Source organism: Cibotium barometz, chromosome 1, assembly GCF_041138505.1.
Source record: "Cibotium barometz isolate CiBa-2024 chromosome 1, ASM4113850v1, whole genome shotgun sequence".
NCBI lineage: Eukaryota > Viridiplantae > Streptophyta > Polypodiopsida > Cyatheales > Cibotiaceae > Cibotium > Cibotium barometz.
The window spans coordinates 30,021,262-30,038,624 of NC_141046.1; the positions used below are offsets into that span (position 1 = coordinate 30,021,262).

Sequence of the window (17,363 nt, forward strand, 5' to 3'; positions counted from 1 at the left end):
CTCTTGGTGGCTTTGTTCCTGTTTTTGACGTTGAACTCCAAGCTGCTCCACACTACTGGTATACTGTTCCATTGCTTACATATGGCTATTGTTTAAATGAGATAGAATGTAGAGTGGCCGTAATTAAGATGCTTCAGCTGGTCCACGAAATCATCCGACGAGGATTTCACACCTCCTCTTGATGTGGCATGATCTGCCTCGTACTTCTTCCAAACAGATATGCTACCTCCATTTTTTTTCATTTGCTGCCTCCATGACCTGCATCTGCTGAGAGGAGTAGAGGGCCTCGTCATCTGCATGAACTGCCTATCAGAGCCAAAATTGGGAAGGGATTGTAGTAAGGGAGAGCATGCGGTATATTCCTCCTTGTGCTGAGAATCTTTCCCTGTCTGGAGTGCAACGCGAGCATACAATGTCTGAGCCAAGAAATGGTCTCCCACATGAGAGAAAGTTATGGAGTCAAAAACCAGTGCCTCAGCCTCGCTTTGAAACCGATGAGACAGAGGAAATTTTCTCTGAAACCCATGATGTCCAGGTGGGTGGACTTGCAAAAGTGATGATCTTCCCCCCTGCCCGAGGGCGCAACATGAGAAATGAGCAAAAGGCTGGTAGAAATCTGAAAGCAAACTATGAGTGAGCCAACAGCAGGCCCCTTTTGCTAGAATTGCAGGCTGAGAAGAGAAGAGATGGTCTGATTTGCTGATGTCCTCGGTCAGGATCTCCACTTCTCAAGGGCTGCTGAGGGCTCTTCCTAAAGCTCTGGGGGTTGGAATAGCAAGGGTAGGGGCCTATCGGTCCTCTTGCTTTGTCAGGGTATAATCCTTTTCGAGCAAGCCTTCATCTTAAGTCTACAGAGTGTCCTTGTCATAAAACATCTATGTGGCACAGATTTTTGCCAGAATCCTTGCTAATGGGTTCTCAAGGTGAAGGTGAAGGCTTGACTGGACACGTCCTCTTGAGGCACATGCTTTGCATCATGAAATGCTACCAGTAATCTCATCTCCTGGAGTTCTTTTTAATTATCAACATGCAATTTATTTACACATCCAGATGCTTTGGCTAATTGATTTGATCCCGTTACAGACATCGTATGTTTAATTGAGAGGCAGGTCAACCCGGCCCAGGTATGTATTCTCCAACGGAGCGCGTGAACGACTTTTAGTAGGCGCCTGCCATGCCAATCTAATATGGGACATTTCTTCTCTAAGGTGTTTCTTTTTTAACAACCAACCTGCCCTTGCGCAAGCCCAAATATATCCTCTCTCTCTCTCTCTCTTTTTTTTTTTTTTTTTTGGGGAAATATGTACTCTGCTATTTACATTATCATCTCTCTCTCTCTCTCTCTCTCTCTCTCTCTCTCTCTCATTTTGATACGGAATATCTTTTGCGGACATGCTGCTCCTTCTCTTTATCACTCTCACATTCCATAAGATATCTTGTCTTACCACACACGTTTCTTTACACTAAAGCTTTCAAGTCCCCCCTAACGAATCTTATTATTTTCAACCTCATGAAAAAGAGCCAATCTGCACGACAGGTTGTTGCCATGTAAAAGAGGAGGTAGAGAATTTGATGAGCTCTTCGGAGCACCTCGATGGCTATACAAGAGCCCCCTACACACCAACGGCTTGGAAGCCCACCTTACATGATGTTGTGTGTTTACGTAGAGAAGGACAGTGGTGTTGTTTTGATGAACCAGTAGGAGGAGGTGTTATTGCCGTTCCTCTCTAGAATAGCTTGAATGGTGGGCTGCTGAGAATAGCAACACTATGAGGAACGTGGTGCACTACTTTCTCTATGAAGCGGCTTGCTATTGTTATTGGGCATACACACTACTGGTGAGAGAAGGGACTGGTCTCAGAGTCGTTGCTGTATTACTTGCCTCTAGATCAGAATGTTGGGGGAGGGAGACTGATTTGGTTTTTCTTTTTCTTGAGCTACAATAATCTTCACCTCTCTTTCTTTCTCTTAGCTACACAAAGAGCGATGTCTCTCTCTTTTGATAAATAATGTCTCTCGTTTAGTCACCAAGAAATTAACATCATATGGATACTTAGAGTGACAAGGAAGAGAAGTTAGACAAGAAGAAAAAGGTCACTAATCAAGGCTATGCCTATGCTAGCAACTAATTAAGATAATAAACTTTCTAATAAGGCTTTAATATCAACTCAAAACTTGGATGTAAGGAGGATCATAACACATTTTTAAATTCATAATTAGGCTTGCTTTAAATGATAAAAAAGATAACTAATCTCAAAACACTAAGGATAAGTGCATTGCTAACCCCTAGGTAAAGCAACTTTATAGACATTCTTATACATTTGAATAGTGACCACATGAACACGTTTCTTTACACTAAAGCTTTGAAGTCCCCCTAAGAAACTTAATATTTTAAGTCTTCTTTCTCTTCTCTTCTCTACAACCATAACATAAAGAGATAAGAGTACATACTATAAGGGAAATTACTCTCTTACTATAACATACAAAGGTGGCTCTTGTGTGAACCTGACTCAATGAGCTGCGATATAGTTATGCAATAGCTCTAGTACATCAAAGTGGCTATCACATAGCATGTACACCTCTAGTGGCATATCGCTCATAATCCCACCAACACAACCAATGGCATAAGTGTGAAAGGTATCACACCTAGGCAGGTCATCAATGTATGCAGCACTAGTTGAGCTTGATATAATCTCACCAACCTAGCCAATGGTGTAAGTGTGAAGGGTATCACCCAGGCAAGTCATCAATGTGTGTAGCACTAGTTGAGCTAGATATCTCAACACTCTCTCTCAAGCTTAGCTCCACACACTACAGTACTCCAAGTAAGCTCCTAAACTTTCATAGCTTCTCTGTACCCACCACCAATGCTTTCAAGAGGTGACAACCACCTGATCCTCTATGCTGACATATACCAAATCCACATCACCTACTAGAACTTTCTCAATGTGCTTCATCCTAGCATGATAGACTAGCTTATTGGGCTAGTTGTATGCTACTCATATTGTCACAATAGATGACAATGGCCCTATCCATGGGCTCAACCATATCACCAAGTAGCTTTTGAAACCAAGCTACCTCACAAACTTCCGTAACAGTGCCCATATACACTACATGTGTACTTGACAAGGTAATTCTGTTATTTCTTACTACTCCAACTCATAGCAACACTCCCAAAAGAATACCTAAAGCCACTGGTAGATCTCCTATCAAAGATAATACCAGCCCAATCATCATATGTATACCCATGTAGCTATATCTCTCAGCCAGCCTCATAGAAAGGTCCATAACCAATAGAGGACTTTACATATCTAAGAATTTATCTAGACACATCCAAGTGTGGCTTCTTAGGGGCCTGAATAAACTAACTCATAAGTCCAACAACATAGCTCAAGTCTAGCCTAGTAATGGTTATATAGATCAAGGGATCCTTCCCAAAATCTCACATGTATCTGTGAAAACCTTAGTGTTCTACTCTAATGGCATTGAAATAAGCTTACAACATATCATATTATACTTGGACATGTCCAAGCCATACTGCCTTACAACATATCATATCATATTTGGACATGTCCATGCCATAGTACCTTTGTAATACCAAAATACTATCAAGTGATCTCACCAAGGAAAAACTTCTACTAAAGCATCACTATCCAACTTCTATTTCAAAAGCATCTGGGACATCATGTATGTCAGCATCATTATCACCAATCTAATCAAGTCATCTACTAAATGAGTAACAACATGATCCCCCTATTTGTCTTTTTCACATGAATATCTACAATCCAATGATGATACTTGTCGATCTTGCTTAACCATGCTCTGGGTGAATGCTTCAAGCCATACAAGGCTTTGCATAACCTACAAGGCTTTGCATAACCTGCAAACAAAATTTAGATGTGCATCGCTCTCATAACCTGGTGGTTGCAAGCTATACAAGGCTCTGTGTAACCTGCACACAAAATTTAAATGTGCATCGCTCTTGTGTAAATTTCTTCTTGTAAATTACCATGCATAAAGACCATTTGATATAAAGACCAACCCTTATAGCCAGAGCAATGATAGCTCTCACGATATGCCATTCTCACAATTGAGCTGAATGTATCCTCATAGTCATTGCCATATATCTATGTATAACCCTTGGTAGCTAATCTTGCCTTATACATGTTTATTATAAATCCATCTAATATACATCCACTTACATCTGATTGCCTCCTTAGGCAAAGGTACTAATTTCCATGTCGCATTTGTATCCAATTTTGCCATGTTTTCATCCATGGCACAATCCCATTTCTGATTTCCAAATGCCTGCTCAAAACAAGTGGGCTCTATCTCTTATATTACTTTAACCATGTAAGCATAGTGATAGGCTATATATCCATTATATCTTGACCTTGTTAAAGTTGCAGCAATGTGATGAGATATGGTGGATCAAATGCTAGAATTAATATCATTAACAAAGAGATTAGATGATAATTAAGACATGATTAGTGAGCAATTAACTGATAGCTTAATGTGTAGGCATGGATAATCAAAAACCAACAAATTCTCATTAGGCCAATGCCTCAATTTATACGGTTTACATCCAAGCATCTAATCCCACTGATCTCTCCTTGATTCACTCTATCTCTTTTGCTTGATTCTCTCCACCTCTCCCAGAATATCTCCACACCTCCTAAATCTCCTCATGCTACCCTTTATTCTCTCCCAGTAGATACTTCTCACCTTTTCACAACTTCTCTCACATTTATAGATTCTCTTTTATAGCCTCTTGCTAACCCACACACACCCTATTCACTTGTATATTTCAACACCTCCCCTCAAGTGAATAATCCTAGCACACCTGGACCCTATACCAAGTTTCCCTCTTACTTGATGGTCCGCGAGCGACGACTAGTGCCTCAAGTCCCTAAACTCATAGTCCTTGACACACTCTCTCTCTCTCTCTCTATATGTCCAAGGCTACTACAAGTGCCCGTGACCTTGACTAAAGTGCTCACACATACATCTACCACATGGCCTACATCATTGGTGGCTCAAAGGTGGTTTTACTCTGTTGGGGTAGGTTACATTGGGTTGTGGGGTTTCTCTCTCTATCTCTCGACTCTCTTTCTCTCTCTCAAAAAAGATGATCTGACTCCACTTCCTTAGGAGCCTCCATGAAGTTTGCCGATGTCGTTTCTTCTCCACTGGGTTTACTGTGGGGCAGTCTCTTGCCATGTGTCTTGGCTTTTCACAGTTGTGGCAAGTGAAGGTCCTTCCTCTTGCTCTGCCTCTTCCTCGTCCTCGTCCTCGAGAGAATCCTCCTCGGGTGTGAAGAATGCTTTTTCTTCTCCTGCTGTTGAGTCCAGCCATTTCTTCTCTTTGACTCTGGTCTCTTGCTCTAGTAGAGCTCCTTCTATCTCGTGCAGCTTCAATTCAGGTACATTCTTTAATGTTGCTATAATGTTTTCATATTCACCTTTGTCCACACTCTTCAAAAGCACTGCTAGTGCCTCATCATATTCTACCTTTTTGCCAATGGTGGCTGACAATTGTTGCTTAATGCTTTTATATTTGTTCAAGTGTGTGATTAAAGGTTCACTTTTCTTCATATCTAGTTTGTAGAATTGCATTAACAAATTTATCTTTAAATTTTTTGCTTGAGTACCAAATAATTTATTGAGTTCATCCCATGCATCTTTTGCCCATTGTATCCCTATGATGTGATGAATGATCTCATCATTTAAATTGAGTGCGATAAGTCCTAATGCTTTATCATTCTTTCTCTTCCACTCATTTTCCCCTCTCACCTCCGGGCATTCATCTCTTCCCTTAACTAGCCCCCACAAATTTTTCCTCATGAGTAGATACATGGTTTTTGTCTGCCATGTGTAAAACTGCTCCCCATTAAATTTGGCTATCTCTTGTGCCATACTCATGATGTGGTGAAGGGGGTCTTACCTCTTGATCCAATTTCAAGATTCAAGGGCAGTGTCTACCCTTTTACAACTCAATTTGGTGTTTAGGCGATGATTACAACGGATTTATCAGCATAAAATCACCAAAAAATACATTAAACCAAGGATAACAAATCTGTACGGAATGGTTGGAGTATCAAACCATCTTCGAATTGCAATATGAAGTTATAAGGATCTGTATCAGATACTCAATGGTTAATTTGAACCCTCAATTGCACCAAAATACATTGATTAGTGTTGATTAATCATTGATTAGCAAATTAATCCTCTATTTTATGTGCAAAAAACAGAGTATGCGGGGAGTCCATATCTGAGGCCTTAGAGTTCAAATGAGCTCAAATCCTTTCAAGGCCATCAATAGCAATTAGTCTAGTAGAGGATTAAGCCAAGAAACACAAGATTTGACCAAGCATTGAATGCTTAATCTATGTTTTACCAAAGTCACCTACAAATTTGATGAAGAGCTTGGATCTCACAATAGACTTGATCAAATTAAAAACTGTCTTCACCAGCTTGTAAAGCACCCTTGAAAACCCCTAGGGCCAAGAGAAATTAGATCCATTTCATTTGGTATAGAAGAAATCTCAGTTTTGCTTCAAAAAAGTGGCGCTTGCAAAATCGCGAAGAACTGCAGAGCTGTAGAAGGCGGCTTGGCACGCTAATTGGATGGACTAAATGGTGGGGAGTGTAGCTATGTTTGGCTAGAAGCATTTGGGCCAATGTTATGTGTGAAGGGAGAGAGAGCTCCTCCACTAGCTGGGGTATAGAGGCTACTTGAAAAAGAGGTTTTAAAAAATTTAATTATCTACTAATCCTAATTAGCCAAGTGATTAGCAAGATAATGGGCTCATAATCTTGATGGATTCTAGGCTAGGCTCTGATACCATGTTAAATTTGCAGCAATGTGATGAGCTATGGTGGATCAAATGCTAGAATCAACATCATTAACAAAGAGATTAGATAATAATTAAGACATGATTAGTGAGCAATTAACTAATAGCTTAATGTGTAGGCATGGATAATCAAAAACCAACAAATTCTCATTAAACACCCAGCCATTTGAAAATACAACCGATCGTGAGTTGTAGTTTTGAGAGACCAAAAAAATCCTTTAAAAACAATCCAAATCTAGCACCAAAAGAATCTTTGACGTGCCCAATAAAGTAGAACTTTAAAAAGAGACTTTTTTGCTTAACTTAAAACATACTTGCAAGTGATTCATTCGCTAAATTAAAAATTTGCCAAATTTTCCACTATTTGATGTCTAAGTACAAGCCTATCCCTACAAAATCTTAGAATATTTCAAACAAAAAAACATGACACAAAAGTTGCAATAGAGACTCACAACAAAGAGCTTCACTTTGAATACAAAATTATTGCTATCGTTACTAGAAAGCAAAATATAACTACTTTTATCGCACAACTTCAATGTCATGATTAAATTAATCTTCATTGATTAAAAAAACAAGTCTTATTATGAGACAATTCCTATAAATGCTTCAATAGAGACAACATTTGACTAATTTTTTGAACCAATCTCAAAACGCAAGCTCCTCAAAAAGATTTGTAATGCTAGTTTTGAATACAAACAAATGTTGTTCAAAACACTCTCAAAACCTAGAAATCCTTGAAGACCCCCAATGAGGATTTAAATACCAAAAATTGTTTGAAACTACAAGTGTCTAAATCTATTCTAGCATAGGAAATTCCTCCTCTTCATGACTAACTTCTTCATCAGTTTGCTCGCGTCCTACAATGAGTGGTGTTGACTCCGTAAGAGGAATATCAATATCCACAGTATGTGGATCTTCATAAGGCTCAAGATCTGCAAATTGCATTTCATCATCAGGTCCAAAGGGAGGCTGAGGTTCTCCAGATGCATCCACCACTCTTGGGTTTGCTGCCATGTTTTTCATTCCAACCTCTTGAAACTCATCCGGCAATTCTTTCATTGCAGTGACTCGTTGTTGAATAAAACGAACTTGAACTGGATCTAGCTCAATAGCAACAACATTCCTTCCTTTTTTAAGAGCACTAATAGTGGTTGTTCCTAAGAAAAAAAGAATCAACATGGTAAAGCTCACTTAAATGAGCAATATAAAATATGTAATAAGTTAAGGTTGCATGATTACCTGTCCCCGCAAAAAGATCCATGATCCACTCTCCTTTTAAAGATAGAAGCTCAATTAAATCCATCATCAAAAGTTGTGGTTTTTGATAAGGATTCATGATCTCATTTGAATCACCAGAAAGATCCCTGAGCTTTCGACACACGCCTGGTCTATCAAAAATATTTGTTCGGTTAGGTTTCGAAGCAAAATTAAAATTTCCTTTACTGTTCGGACCCGCAGGAGACCAGAAACCAATGGTAGCAAACTCGGCAGCAAAAGAAAGTCTGTCAAGCTTATAGCCTTTGATGTTAGGCTTTGTCCTACAAAAGAAAAAGTTAGCCTTTGATGTTAGGCTTTGTCCTACAAAAGAAAAAGTTAGGCTTTAACTTAAGCTTTTGTAACTTGCAAAAGAATGCTTGAAATTTAACATACCATATGCATAGCTGATGGACCATTTGATTGTCAATGAATGCTTTCTCTGCAGCAGAGATTTGATCATGAGCATGAAAAATTACCAGTGCCCATGATTCAGCCGTTGTGACCTTTTTGAAAGCGTCGATGACTCTTTTATATGCACTTACACCATACTTTACTTCATCGTGTATTGAGTGTGGTGCCTTAAATCCATACGGAGCATCAGCAATGGCTAAAGTAAAATGTTGTGCAGTCACAAACGATTCCATGTTCTCTACTTTGCCTTCATGAACAAAATATTGAACTGGTTCTGCAGACACATCATCAGAAATGAAAATATTTGCCTCTTGAATGGTCTCCAAAGTTTGTGCCTCTTCTAATCTCTTCCGCTCTGCCCTTGCGCGACTCAAATGTTGCTCAAACTCTTGAGGAATGCTCTTTATGGGAGCACGAGGTGCTCGAGACTTGTTAAAATGAAAATAAGTAAACATTAAATATATTCTAGAATACACATACAAAAATCAAAATCAATTTTTTAAAATATTTGATCTAAATTTTTACAAAACCTTCAAAAACACTTAAATAAAAAAAAATCTATTCAAATATGTAGTTTACTTACTGCATTTTTGAAAAGATAAATGAAACGCTCTAAGGAGCTTGGCTGACTAGTGATGGGATGAAACATTTGAACCTCGTTCCAATCCTTGCAATTAAGTTTTTCAATCATGATTCTTTGCATGTACAAGAAAGTCTTTTGCCTGTTTCAAAAAAACACAAAATAAAAAAACAACTTTACATGAAATAAAATAAGTAGATTTAAAAAGAAGAATTAGCAACGTACTGTTCTAATTCCTTTGCCATTTCATCGAGTGTCAAAGAACCTCCTTTCACTCGTGCCAAGATGGGTATGATAATATTTTTCTCGCGTATTCCTTGCATTGCTCGCCAATTCGTGATACGCATTTCTTCAGGAATTGGCTTCAAAGTGTCCTCATTCCCTGTTCCTTTGCCCTTTTGACTTCCAGGTGGGAGCTTTACTTTTTGCCCTTTGATTTTACCTTCCTCCCAAAGCTTGAAAATGTCTTCTTGTAGATCCCATATCTCTCCATCACGAAAGGCTAACTGAAAGAAATTGTCATGACCTCGAACATTTGTTTTTCCAGAGCGTCCAGCTTTGCTTGACTTCTTTGTGACAAGACCAACTTGCTCACAAAGCTTGATTTTGAAAGCTTCATCAACTTTATGACCTTGCTGAATATGATTGATCCACTCGTTGTGAAAAAATCTTATCTTTTGTAAGAAAGACATGGATAGTCGCATCTCGGAATCAATGTTGTGATCAAGGGCAAGTAGCTTTGCATCATCATCACCTAACCCAGCATAGACCCATGCTAGGACTGTCTTATAGCTCTCTACATGAGGATACTCAGCACATAACTCTTTTTTAGCAATGAGAGAGTGAGTTCCCCCCAAGACAAAGTATTTGTATTGATTGATTTTTGATCTCTCAAAACTCTCTTTCTTAACACAAGAAGACTTATCCACAAGAACAAGAAGGGGTAAAACATTTGTTGTTGGTTTCTCCTTCATCATTACTTTAAGATTACTCACATGTCCAGGGACAATGGTTCGAACTTCTAGTGGTCTCTTATTTGAAACAGGATCTAATGGAGGACGTTCTATATTAGACACTAGTAAAATTAAGGGTCTCTCATCAACCATATGAAACTTTTTGGCTTTATTTCTTATGGTATTAAGACCAGAAGATTCTGAAGGATCAGACTTTGGAGCTCCAGGTCCAGAAAGCAAAGTATCACTCACATCTTGAGACTTTGACCCAGAAGTCTCTTCAAGAACTTCAACATCTTCTTCTGAGTCATCTATGTCTGTACCTTCATTCTCTTCATAATCAGAATCATCAGTGGAGTGGTTGGAATTGTACAAATTATCATGATGCTCTTGAAATGCTTCAGAAAAAGACTACAAAAAAAGAAAAAGAAAAAGTCATTCTAAGTAGAAGAGGATTTTAAGACTTGATAGAGTGAACTTAAAAGTAAGAACCAAAGAGTAACTTATGTAAAAGTAAGAACACTTTAACCATTTCTTTGTATACTAGAATACATGGTAAACTCATTAAACCAGACATAAAAAGTAAGCCAAACTTCCTTCTTGCTAAAATTCATTCAAACTAAACAAAACAAACTTCTTGTATACTAGAATGCATTCTAGCATATGCTAGAGCAGACAAACTTCTTGTATACTAGAATACATACAAACTAGACTTGACTATTCCTCTAAGTGTTTCAAGATATGAGCTAGAAAGACAAGAATTAAATAGACTAAAAAACAAAGAATAGTTCTCAATGTATTCTAGAATACACAAAGATAAGAAGTTTTTTGAACTACGTGTATACTAGAATACATACAAACTAGACTAGACAAACTTCATGTTTATTAGAATACATGCAAACTAGAGTTGACTTGACCTCTACGTATTTCAATATATAAGTTTGAAAGACATGACTCAAACAAACTTAAAAAAGAATAACAGTTCTCTACATATTCTAGAATACACAAAGATAAGAAATTTTTTTAACACTAATGAAAAAAAGGTCGAGAGAAAGATATCCATACCCGTTTGCGAGTAATCATTGCATCTCTAAACTCTTGCTGGGTAGAAACAGGATTCATCTCTTCAAGCCGAAAATTAGCAGAGAAAACTCTAACTGCAAGAAACTTTCCTTTGTTGTTGTCTACCAGATGATGAATGATCCCACGAGATATACTTTCTTTGACTTCAACAATGCGACCATAAGTTAAATACTTTGTATTTTCAGAGTCTCCTTTTTCTTCCGCAATAGAAAGGAAAGGTGTGTTTGGCTCAACGATTGTCTTGTGCTTACCTACCATGCCAAATTGAATTGTCCAAGCAAATCCTTCTCGTGCTTTACCTCTTGCACTACTCCAAAGAGTTGTAGCTTCCATGCTTGAGGACTTTTTCTGCTGATGTTGAGTTAAAGGTGTGGTTCCTTGAGATGATGGAGGAAGTCCATGAGTAGCTAAAACCATTCTGCTTGATGGTGGTTGATCTTGTAACTCTGGAAACTGGTGAGCTGCTAAAAGTTGTCTTCTTGGCTCACTTGGACGTCTATCAGGGTTTGGAAGAGTCACAGTCACTCGAGGTGCTTGAAAGTGAGGACTAACTGGAGCAGGTTGAGATCGAGAAGGTGTCAAGACTCCTGAACGTCCTGAGCCACCCACAGGGACAGATGCAGTTGCTTGATTACTTTTCTTTTGCTTCTTAGAAGTTCGAGCATCACGTATTGGTGAGGCCATCTTAAACCTAAACAAGACAATAAAAAATCATTATCTCATTGCTAAGATAAAAAAATAGAGATAAAATCATATTTTTCAAAAATATGATTTGTTAAATGAAACAACATTTAAGATTAGTAAATGTGTATGTAGGGCAAACAAACGAGAAAGACAAAAAGTGAAAGAGAACAAATAGACATAGAGAGAAAGAGAGAGAGAGAGAGAGAGTGTGTTAACCTCCATGCAAGAACGGACCTAGATGTGTAAGCAAACATGAGATAGGAATGTAAGAGAGAGAGCTCCTCAGCACACTAGAGAAAAAGAGGGAGAGAGAGATGTATTCTAGAATACAACAGGTTGTTTCCTCCAAAGATGTGTTTTGTAATTGAATTTCAATAAATGACTTTCTAGAGCTGTGTATTCCAGAATACAACTCACAAGAAGCTTCTAACCACAATACACAGATATAAAAGAGAGGAGAAAGCACTAAGAGATGAATAGATCAAACCCAAAACAATTAGGATCCTTTGTATCATCAAAGTATTTACAGAACCTCTTTCTTGAACACAATTTGAGAAAAATTTACCCCCAAAATCTATCTTCTGCTACGTTGCTCTGATGAAGATTCTGACCACTCCGTTGGCTTCAAAAGGGGGGTAAAACTCCAGGACACCTGGTTGAAATACTTGCAGTCGCTCCTCCTCCGTTTTTTATATTAAAACTACAGTTTGCTGTTTTTTTGCCGCGCGCGCGCGATGCGAACTCAAGAGCTTTTGCTTTATCCCAAAATCTATCTTCTGCTACGTTGCTCTGATGGAGATTCTGACCGTTCCGTTGGCTTCAAAAGGGGGGTAAAACCCCAGGACACCTGTTTAAAATACTCCCGGGCTGCTCCTCCTCTGTTTTTTATGTGAAAACTACAGTTTGCTGTTTTTTAGTCGCGCGCGCGACGCGAACTCGAGAGCTTTTGCTTTCTTTGCATGTCTTCTAAAATTAGATAAAAAGCAAATCTTTTTTGCATGAAGGTCTATTCTAATGGTTTACATTGAGTTTGGTTTACAGTAGAACACAGCTTGCCGAAGCCGTGTATTCTGGAATACAACTCAAGTGAAGAGAGAAGTTGTATTCCAGAATACAACTTGATGAAGATGTGTATTCTGGAATACAACTCAAGTGTAAAAAAAAGTTGTATTCCAGAAAACAGCTTATTGAAGCTCTGTATTCTAGAATACAACTCAAGTGTAGAGAGAAGTTGTATTCCAGTATACAACTTGCTGAAGCTGTGTATTCTGGAATACAACTCAAGTGCAGAAAGAAGTTGCATTCTAGAATACAGCTTGTTGAAACTGTGTATTCTGGAATACAGTCTCAAGTACAGAGAAGTTGTATTCTAGAATACAACTTGTTGAAATTGTGTATTCTGGAATACAATCTCAAGTACAGAGAAAAAATATATTTTTGAATACAGCTTGTAAAAGCTTCATATTCTGGAATACAACTCAAGTGTTGAGAGAAGCTGTATTCCAAAATACAACTTGTACAAGCAATGGATTCTGGAATACAATCTCAAAGTGCATAAGTGTTAAATTTTTAAAAATGTGACTTCAAGCTTTGTATTCTAGAATACAAACTACTTAATACACAAGAAACATGGCAACTTATCGATTTTTGTGTTGTATTCCAGAATACAACACAAGAATTAGCTTTTTAAAAAATGAAGTCATTATAATTTTTAAAAATTATTGATTAAATCTTTATTTTATAAAATATTATTTTTTCAACCTCTTTTTTTCTTAATTTACGTATGAAATCTTCGTTTTGGTATTTTTGTGTATTTAAAAGACAAACAATTCTTTCAAAAAAATACCTTTTTAAAAAAAGTCTATTTTTGAAATCACTTACCTCCTTAGATAATATTTTTGTTTTTCTTCTTAGCCATAATTTCCTCGTAGCAAACTTTGAACCAAATGACAATGAAAGAAAAATTCAAAATTGTAACAAATAACAAAGTAATCAAGAAAATGCATACCTTACAGAATTAAACTCAAGAAAAATGCTCCAAATTTAAAAAAATGCTCTTGTGGCTCTCTTAGCGGGGCAGACCCTTGGAATGTGTCTCTAAAAAGGACTTCCTCTCATCTTTTAAGTCCCATATTTTATAATAATTAATAAATTTTAATATTTATATTAATATTATTATTTTTGAATCTAAGCATTAAAAGTAAGTTATTTGGATTTGAGATTACACTCCACTTTGTAGCTTAGACCATTGTTTTTTAGAGAAACTTAGAGGTGTGAAGTTCCTAGTCATGGCAGGGCAACAAAAGTCTCTCTCAAGCTCATTTTGCTCTTTTCAAGTGCCTGTATCCGTACTCACTCCTAAAAGTCTGAGCCAATCTATCAGTGATGATGATGTTACAAGCCCACTATTTGCTAATTTATCAAATTCTGATACCGATGTTCCAGTTTCTCCATCATTAGTTCAGCCTATTCGTGTGGAGACAACCACTCCCTTGAGAAGAAAAGACAAGTTTTTGCATCGCAATGCATTGAGAGAGGCATGTAGGGTGTATTGTTGTAAAAAAAACTGCTTGAGGACACTTGGATTCAGAAAAATTAAGCAGGAACGTGAAAACTTCTTTGCTTTAAAACGTGCTCAACAAAATACAGCATTACATGGTTTTTTATTAAGGTCTGGAGAGAAGATAAAATATACAGTTTCTGGCACGATTGTGTGTCGAAAGTGTTTTTTTCAAGTGTTTTGTTTAAGCAATCAGCGGATGCAAAAGATCTTAAAGCAGTTGCAACGGGTGGAAGAAGATTCACGGTACTCATTTAGTACACGTGAGACTCCTCAGCTGTGTTTTCTCAAGAGCTGGATGGAACGATTTGTCACTTACAATGGTGAGCGCATGCCAAATTCAAAATTCACCCATTTGCCTGATAATTTTACAAAGGGAGAAGTTTACAACCTCTACGTGGAAACGTTGAAAGGAAGAAACATGTCATCTCTTTCATTTACTTCATTTCTTAGAGTTTGGAAACAATATTTTGCTGATGTGAAAATTCCCAAGAAAACTAGAATGGGGATTTGTCAAATTTGTGCAGAGCTCAAAGCCAAAAGAGATGTTGCAAAGACATTTGAAGAAAAAGGTATGTTTGATTTGTGTTTTTTGTACGTTTTAATTTATGAATGAGAATTCCAAGTGGTATAATTTAAACTAGCTTTACATTGTTTTGAGTTTTCAGGTCCTATTCTACAAGCACTTAAAGCTCATCGAGAACAACAAAGTACAGAGCGTCAAAAGCTAGCAAAGCATCGAAAGAAGTGCCTTGAGCAGAAAGAAATGTATTTGGGATTAGTCATAGATGGAATGGATCAAAAGAAGACATTGATACCCCATTTTATGCGTGCTCCAAAGAATTTGAAGGAAGAGAATTTCATACAACTACACGTTGTTGGAGCCCTCATCTTTAATGGCATCATGACGTCAAAAGTTTTTATAAACTTTCCAAATTTACACAACGACCCTAACTTGACCATCACCATAATTCAGAAAATAGTAAGTGAATGGCAAGGAGAATTACCTAGCACACTTTATGTGCAGCTAGATAATACGGCAAGGGAAAACAAAAATCAAATAGTGCTTGCTTATTTGAGTATGTTGGTGCAGCAGAAAGTTTTCAAAAAGGTCAAACTTGGATTTTTGTTGGTGGGTCACACTCATGATCAAATTGATCAGATGTTTAGTAGGTTTTCAGTCAAACTTGCTAGGAAAAGTGCATTTGACCTTCCAGAGGTGTGCATAATTCTTAAAGAAGCTTATGATCCTACGCCAGAAATTCATGTTTTGAAAGGCACCTATGATTTTAGAGAGTTTGCAACAGGTGGAGATTTTGCAAGCCCTGCATTCGCTCAGCTTAATGACCATAGTTTCCAACATCAATTCAAAATAAAAGAAAAAGAAGCTGAAACACGTTTGTGGTGTAAGAAGTACTCTAACTCAGAGGCATGGCATCCTCAGGATGGTTTGAAGTTTTTACTCAGTGTCCCAGAACGACAAATTCTTCAGGCAGCAAAAATGCTTTTGGCATCAAGCATTGAAGCAGCAAAAGCTCAAAAAGAAAAGCGACCCATCAATTATCAGCAATGTTTGATAGAAATTAAAGAGACCATACAATCAGCACATGTGTATTTTCCAGCTTGCTCACTTGGATGGTGGAATACATTTTTTCATGAGCAAGAAATCTTGATTGAGGAAGTTCAAAGCAATTCAAGATCACTGATAAATCTGGAGCCCTTTCTTTGGAGAGTACAAGAACTTGAAGACCGTGATGATAATATTCAAATGCCAAATCAACAAACAGAATTGCCTGAAGAATTGCAAACATTGGTGCATGGGGAGACTCGCGAAGCGTATGTTGGTGCTAGAAGGACTAGTCAACGACGACTGCAAGAGAAGGAAATGTGGGAAGGAAATATTGAGGAGCTCACTGTAGGTGCAATGATTGCAGTGTTAGCAACAGATGATGAAAGCGGATGTCCTTTTTGGTTGGCAAAGGTACTTAAAGTCCTTGAGGAAAATGGAAAAGTAAGCTCAATTGAGGTCCACTGGTACAAGGTCAATGGAGATGATGCATTATCAGGAAAATATTATCCAGAGATGATTCGAGTAAATAAAAAGGGAAAGAAAGCAAATCGTAGTCAACGTCGCGTGGATAGCCTAAGCATGGAGGATGTGGAAGTTCTTGTTTATGGTTTTACCTTGAAAAAGTCGGGTCATCTACGAGAACAAACCAAAAAAATTCTTCTGGAGAAAGTCAAAGATTTAACACGAGAGGCATAAGACCTCTCATTGTAACCAATTTTGTGGACATTATTATTTTATTGCAAATTGAGTATTTTTTTCTCAAAAAATGTGTGATTTTATGAGCAGCTCTATCATCTTTCAAAGTATTGAAGTGTAAAACTTGCACTTTTTAACAGTTTTTTTTTAGCTTTTTAGGAGCTCATACTCTTTTTAGTTTAAAAAATAGTGTTTTTTGAGATATTTTAGCATTTTCAAAAATGGGTTGTATTTTTGATGGTTTAGTTGTACTTTCAAATGGCTGGATGTTATTAGGCCAATGCCTCAATTTATAGGGTTTACATCCAAGCATCTAATCCCACTGATCTCTCCTTGATTCACTCCACCTCTTTTGCTTGATTCTCTCCACCTCTCCTAGAATATCTCCACACCTCCTAAATCTCCTCATGCCACCCTTTATTCTCTCCTAGTAGATACTTCTCACCTTTTCACAGCTTCTCTCACATTTACAGATTCTCTTTTACAGCCTCTTGCTAAGGGCTTGTTCCCGCACACACTCTATTCACTTGTATATTTCAACAGACCTATCAACAAGATATCTATATCATGTAAACCCTGTACACCTGGATCACTACTGGGTGTCCTTAAAGCAGCCACAGTTCTCTGTGCACCAGAAGTATCACTGGCAAAATGCCAAGCTCCTCATTAAGGCTTTGCTCAAAGCCCCTAGAGTCACCATCTACATAAGAGATAGA

General features: G+C 37.7%; 2 protein-coding genes across 2 annotated transcripts; one reads left to right on the top strand and one right to left on the bottom strand.

The window, feature by feature from the left end:
- Nucleotides 1-7,010: 7,010 nt before the first annotated feature.
- Nucleotides 7,011-10,207, bottom strand: LOC147641850 (uncharacterized). Its single transcript, XM_086800318.1, has 2 exons — nt 9,327-10,207; nt 7,011-9,243 (listed from the first exon to the last, which is right to left on the bottom strand). Exons 1-2 carry the CDS (start codon nt 10,205-10,207, stop codon nt 9,084-9,086), a joined length of 1,041 nt encoding a protein of 346 aa, XP_086656444.1. The 3' UTR covers nt 7,011-9,083.
- A 3,814-nt stretch (nt 10,208-14,021) lies between these two features.
- Nucleotides 14,022-16,704, top strand: LOC147641851 (uncharacterized). Its single transcript, XM_086819544.1, has 2 exons — nt 14,022-14,953; nt 15,050-16,704. The coding sequence occupies exons 1-2, from the start codon at nt 14,110-14,112 to the stop codon at nt 16,645-16,647; spliced, it is 2,442 nt and encodes an 813-aa protein (XP_086675670.1). The 5' UTR covers nt 14,022-14,109; the 3' UTR covers nt 16,648-16,704.
- The last annotated feature ends 659 nt before the right edge of the window (nt 16,705-17,363 follow it).